We start from the raw sequence: 6,117 nt of genomic DNA on the forward strand, positions 1-6,117 counted from the left end.
GGCGTGGGGGGGCGGTGGGGGGGGTGTCTGGTGGCTTTGGGGGACAGGCCTGCAGGGGGGAGGAGGGAGGAAGAGGTATGTGCCCCTCCCTGGGTTGGTGTCCCACCCTGGGTTTCAGGCCTTGGTCAGAGGGGATTAGCATGTCAAAAACACAGGATGTTAACAATTTCTAAAGGCCCAGAAACCCTTTCATTGTTCCCACTGTCTCTTGGGGAGCTTCTGAGGTGACCCTTGGGAGAAGTATCTGTCCATCTGTCCTCTTGTGTCCCAGTGTCCCAGAGCCAGAGCTGAAAGCCCCCACCCCAGGCCAGCATCTTCAGAGTGTTTCCTATGAGGGAGTCTGTATTCCCACCTCCTATCTTGTTAACCGCCCTAACAAAAGCCTCCTTTTCTCCTCATAGTTTTCTTGCCTTTAACATTATGCTAAACACTTCATTTTCCTAGAAACTGGCTTTTGAAAGTGGGGGTTGGGGGGAGGAAGAATGAAGGGAGGCCCGTGGCCCAAGACTGCCTGAAAAAGGAAACCCTTCTGTGGTCGAGAAGATTCAAGACTTGGTCTGAAATTTACTTTGTGTGCACTTAGCAAAAGAAATGCTACTTCCAAAACACTAATAGCGCTCTTGGTCCATGTAACTTGAAGCGTTCTAAACAGCCAGCACAGCATCTAAAGGGTCCTGCCATTTTTCCTAAAGATTTGAAGGATTCTTCTACTTCCTGCTACTTCTCCAACTGAAATGTAATCACATCACTTTGTCATTTCCATTTCTGAAATTGAGGGTAGTGACAGTTATAGAATAAAGATGTACAGGAGCGCCTGGGGGGCTCAGTGGGTTAAGCATCTGCCTTGGGCTCAGGTCATGATCCCAGGGTGCTGAGATCGAATTCTGCTTCTCCCTCTCCCTCTGCCTCCCCCCCTCCGCTCCTGCGCGTGCTCTCTCTCTCAAATAAATAAATAAATAAATAAAATCTTAAAAAAAAAACCAATAAGGACATGCATTTGGTCAAACAGGAGTTGACATTCTTGATCTGTGGAGGAATATGTTACTCAATCCCCCTCTTTCCCCAGAAAATTCTTCACTGTCATGTTCTGCCCACAGGAAAGAAAACAATAAACTTTCTAAGTTGAACCAGGAAGTTGCCACTTTCCTGGGTTCAAAAATGCTCCGGCATCAACAGTTCCATCAGTATCTGTGAAATATTCACTTGAAAAAGAAAGAAATACTTAATACCTGACTTTTTTTTTTTTTCAAATCACCTCATTCTTTCTTTCTGGGTTTTTTCCTTTAGGGCATATCTCATTCATTCTTTGGGTAAAGTTGTGTGTGTGTGTGTGTGTGTGTGTGTATTTGTGTGTGTATGTGTCTGTCTTCTTTGTCAGTCTTTCCAAAATATTTTTATGCCTGTGCATTATTTTTTGTTTTGGTTTCTAAGGGAAGAGACAGCCTATGGGGGATTGTGAGGCCGGTATCTGTCTCCCATTGTTGTCCCCACCTATGGGGTCTGAGACAGGTTTCCCGCCTCCTGGACGGACTGCTGTAGTGTCATCTGCACAAGGAGGGATACGAGGCAGTTGGTATTTAAGGATCGCCTGGCTCCTGTGACCCAAAAGCAGTATTGGATGTGTTCTCAATGGTATTTGTAATGTGTGTTGGAACATAGAAACAAGAAGTACGCTCTGTAGAGAAACACAGTCAGTTAGGTAAATGAGGCTCATCTCTACTGAAATAGGAATGGCAATGTTCACCCTAGGAAATCATAATGATTGAATGCTTGCATTTACCAAACGCTGACCTAAGTGTTGTCTCTTTTCAACTTTACAAGCACCCAGTGAAGAACATTCAGGGACCATTTTCAATTTGCAGGGAGCTGAGGTGCGGGAAATTTCAGGAACGGACCTGAAGTCTCACAGGGAGCCAGACATGGCGCTGGGGTGCAAGCTTTTCCACTCTTCTAGAGTTGAGAGTCTGTACTCTGACTTTTTCTTTACCCTGAGGAATTATGTTCCCCTGGGTAATAGCATATAAAAAACACTCATGCACTTGGGAGATGGGGAATCACAGAACTTTGTTGGATGAGTTATAATCTACTTGAGAAATTAACTTGCTTGCTTTTGATAAGCTCATTATACAATTTTCTCATCTAATTTGCCCCAAACACTTCTCACAGGTAATGCTTTATTTGAAGCAAAGGCAAGTAGTAAGATTAAAGATAAATTGCTAAGAAGTTTCTTTCATTTTTCTAAGTGAAATTACATTGCGCTTACTGAATTATTCCATGAGAAGTACTTGATCTCTTGCTGTCTACAGCTTCACGTGTTGTCTGTCTTTGTACATGAACTTGGGGGAAATGCAGGCACTTGGTGCTATGCAGATCTCATGCTTTTGTGGTTTGCTGCCGTTTAGAAATTGGCCCCATAAGTTTCTTCAGCATGTAAGCATTCACACACATTATTATTTTATCTTCACAGAAGCCCTGTGAGTTAGACCAAAATCACCGTTTTTAGCCTCATTTGTCTGTTGAGGAAACCATCCTCCATGTTTCTGTCTGAAGCATATCCCAGGTCAACCGTGTGTTAATGTTAGGAATGTGTTGACTTGATCTAATAATCTTACTTTTGTATCTTTTATGATCTTTCCATGGTTTTGCATTTTCAAAGGTTCACAGGGCGAATTTGTTTAAAATCAACACACAATCTTCGCTTGACAAGAAGGTTTTCACAAAGTGGTACATATTCATAGTAGAAATCTCTCCACACTGAGAGAATCCAGGGGACACAGGGCACAAGGGCTCATGGGAGTGAGTCATGTCTCAGAGCCACCTAAACTTTGGGGGCTTTTAGGCAAATCAAGCCACCTCTTAAAATTTCTCACCAAGTGAAGGTGAGCCGAGGCTGTGTGACAGCAGAGCCCTTGGAGGGAAGGTGACTCTATCTCACTCTGCTCTCCCCCAGATCTGACCTTACTGGACACCACTGTATACGTCAGGGACGACTGTTTACTCTCCCTTCTTCCCGTGTGTTTCTCCCACATAGGGAGCTCTCATTGATCAGTCTGACCCATGCATCTTGGAATCATCATCTCTACAGCTTTCTTCGTTCCTCTTTCTTCGTCATGCAGGAAGCAGTGGGAGGACTGAGGCGCAAACTGATGGGCACTGGAGAGCTGGTGTCCAACCAGACCCACAGAACCCTTAGCAGGCACATCTGTGACATCAGCATCCTCAACAACGTGTGGTTGGTCTTATTCCCTAACACACAGGGCAGTTAAATCACCAAAAGAATAATCAAGAGTTACTTGGGCATGATTTAGCTCAGTCGAGCAGAGACCATGTTCCTTCATTGGATAAATCCTGGTTCTTTACCCAAGAGCATCATGGAGTATTCCAAAGGGAAGTGTCACAGGGAAGATAAAATATGCTCATAAAGCTTAGTCCCTCAGCCTCCCACGCCCACCTCATAATCGTGACAGCTGGTTGATCACAAAGACACATGTGCACATCACTGCGCTCTATGCACCTTTAGTCTTTGGGTCACTTGGCTCATCCAGGGGTCTCCACTGTGTGTCCTGGAGGAGCGGGGTTCCTCAGGAGGTCCTTGAGAAAGGTGGGTGGCCTGGGTCTCCAGTCTCCCCCCCCCCCGCCTTGCAACATCCCCACTTGACACAAAAGCCTGGTTTTATGTATTGAAGTTCTGTGTAAGGTTGGTCTCCCCACTCCCCAAAAAAAGAAGGTTCCTCTGACCACCTCCCTGAAGTCCACTAAGTTTGAAAACCATTGCCGTGGGCAGTGGTAAGGACAACCCAGTTATCAGCTGGCCCATATACCTCTTACATTCTCCCGTTTAACTTTTCCACATTTGTGGAATCAGTGTATGAGAACATGGAGGATTTTAGCCACTGTTACCCATTACTATTTAGAGCCCCGGAAATAACACTGACCTAATGCACATGGATGAGGCTTTCCTGTCACACGAGCCCTTTCATTCAGTTCCTCTCTGGGTTTTTGTTTTTTCTTGGAAAATTCTTCTAATCCCGCCCCACCTTTAACAAGACGTCTTGCATTGGCTGTCCAAATATACCCAATAACGCTCTTTCTGAAAACCCACCAGTTGCGGTGATCGCAGCTAAGCTGGGGTATGCACTGGGATGTCTCCTTCCTGGAGAATGCACCACTTTCCCCAAAACATCTCCTTGGTGCTACCTGCACGGTGCCCGCTCAGCTATGCCGCGAGGTCGAGTCCTCTGCCGGGGATGCTTGCGCTCATCTTGCCAATCCCCTGATGTGTTGGTGTTGCTCTTCCAGATGGTTATTCAAACAGGCGAGCACACTTCTATCTTCCTGGCCGTGTTTTCTAGGTCCTTCAACACCGTCCTTGCAAAAGTCTGGGCTTGTCTGTGTGGGGATGTCCTCCGCCCGGGAAGCCAGGTTGACAGCCCAGCCAGCAAGTGCGGACCCTGCCTTCCACTTCTCTGTTAACCTCCTTTAGGGCCGGCATCTCCACCGGTCTCCTAGAGTGGCTCTGATGGGTTATTTTGCATCCGCTTCGGGACTTACCATCTGTTTCTTGCATGTGGTTTGTGTCTCCTAACCTAATTTTAAGTGATGTCTAGGTTGGGAGATACAGGTGTTTTCAGTTTCAAAGGAAAAAAGCGTGTTTTCGGCCAGTCATGGCTTTCCAGTGCTGGATTTCTGGGAGCGGGGGTGGGGGGGGCGGGAAGGGTGGGTTCCCCATGGCTGGAGCCTCTGGTTACACGTAATTCTGACGCAGTCACAATAGATACAGCCATCCTGGAAAACCCTGTTTCATTTGTTAAATCTCCCCTTGTGAAGGATAAGACACTTTGTAGTTGTGTGGATTCTATTTTTGTGTTCCAAAGATAAGAATTCCACGGGGGGGCGGGCCGCCTCGGTGGCGCAGTCCTTAAGCGTCTGCCTTTGGCTCAGGGCGTGATCCCGGCATTCTGGGATCAAGTCCCACATCAGGCTCCTCGGCTAGGAGTCTGCTTCTTCCTCTCCCACTCCCCCTGCTTGTGTTCCCTCTCGCTGGCTGTCTCTATGTCAAATAAATAGATAAAATCTTAAAAAAAAAAAAAAAAGAATTCCACAGAGGGAATCATGGCCCCAGGAAGCCTCGGGTTCCCTGTTCCTGCTCTTTGCAAGCTTGCTTTCTCTGCCAGGTTGGATCAACTAGGCTGCTGGCAGAATATTCCTTGGTTCTTTAAAAGGCAGTGAGCAGACCCAGAATGTATAGCTCTGAGCAAGACGACCAGGCAGGTGACCTTAAAAACAAATTAATCTGAAGGTGGAACAAAGCCCATTTGCAGGAGAGTAAATTGGAGCCACCTTGCAGGAAAGAATGTGGGATAATGCGTGGCGAGCCTTATAAACGTAGGTGCCTGGGACTCCTGGGTGGCTCAGTTGGTTAAGGTCTGCCTTTGGCTCAGCTCATGATCCCAGGGTTCTGGGATCAAGTCCCATCTCAGGCTCTTTGTTCAGCAGGGAGCCTGCTTCTCCTTCTACCTGCCGCTCCCCCTGCTTGTGCTTGCTCTCTCTCTGACAAATAAATAAATAAAATCTTTTTAAAAAATGTAGATGCCTTTTGACCCACTCACGACACTTCAGGAACACGTACTAAGAACACGTGCAAAGGCTCGGTACTAGGGTGTTTGCCACGGTGTTGTTTAATAGGGAAAGAGATTGGAAATACTGTAAAATCAAAAATAGAGAAAGGATTTAAATGAATCCTGGTGTAGCCATGGAAGGGGGGGGTATTACAGAGATGTCATAAAGTTGTGGGGGTTTGGTCACTGGTGTGGAAAAGTGACCATGAGAATGTCTGACGACCACCATTCATTTTGATAAAATAAATCACCGCGTATTATCCAGAACACATAAATATACATGTATGTGTGCAGCCTCCCTGGTGGCCAGGCTGTACTGATCATCATCCTTGGTGGCCACCACAGCCACAGAAACTCAAGTTGCTCCTTGTCTCCTCAGGGAAGGAAAGCCCTCCTGTGAGCGACACTCCAGATGACGGGGACGAGCCCATGCCGGTCCCCGAAGACCTTTCCACCACGTCTGGCGGACAGCAGAGCTCCAAGACTGAGAGAGGAGTGG

General features: G+C 46.8%; 1 protein-coding gene across 18 annotated transcripts in view; it reads left to right on the forward strand.

Moving 5' to 3' along the window:
- Positions 1–6,117, forward strand: part of IKZF1 (IKAROS family zinc finger 1) — a 96,369-nt gene that overhangs the window by 17,101 nt on the left and 73,151 nt on the right. For all 18 annotated transcript variants that reach the window (XM_040644507.1, XM_040644506.1, XM_040644504.1 and 15 more), the window contains exon 3: positions 5,998–6,117. In XM_040644507.1, the coding sequence (XP_040500441.1) occupies positions 5,998–6,117 (120 nt within the window). The remainder of the gene's footprint in view (positions 1–5,997) is intronic.

Source organism: Ursus maritimus, unplaced genomic scaffold, assembly GCF_017311325.1.
Source record: "Ursus maritimus isolate PB19 unplaced genomic scaffold, ASM1731132v1 scaffold_3, whole genome shotgun sequence".
In the NCBI taxonomy this organism is placed as follows: domain Eukaryota; kingdom Metazoa; phylum Chordata; class Mammalia; order Carnivora; family Ursidae; genus Ursus; species Ursus maritimus.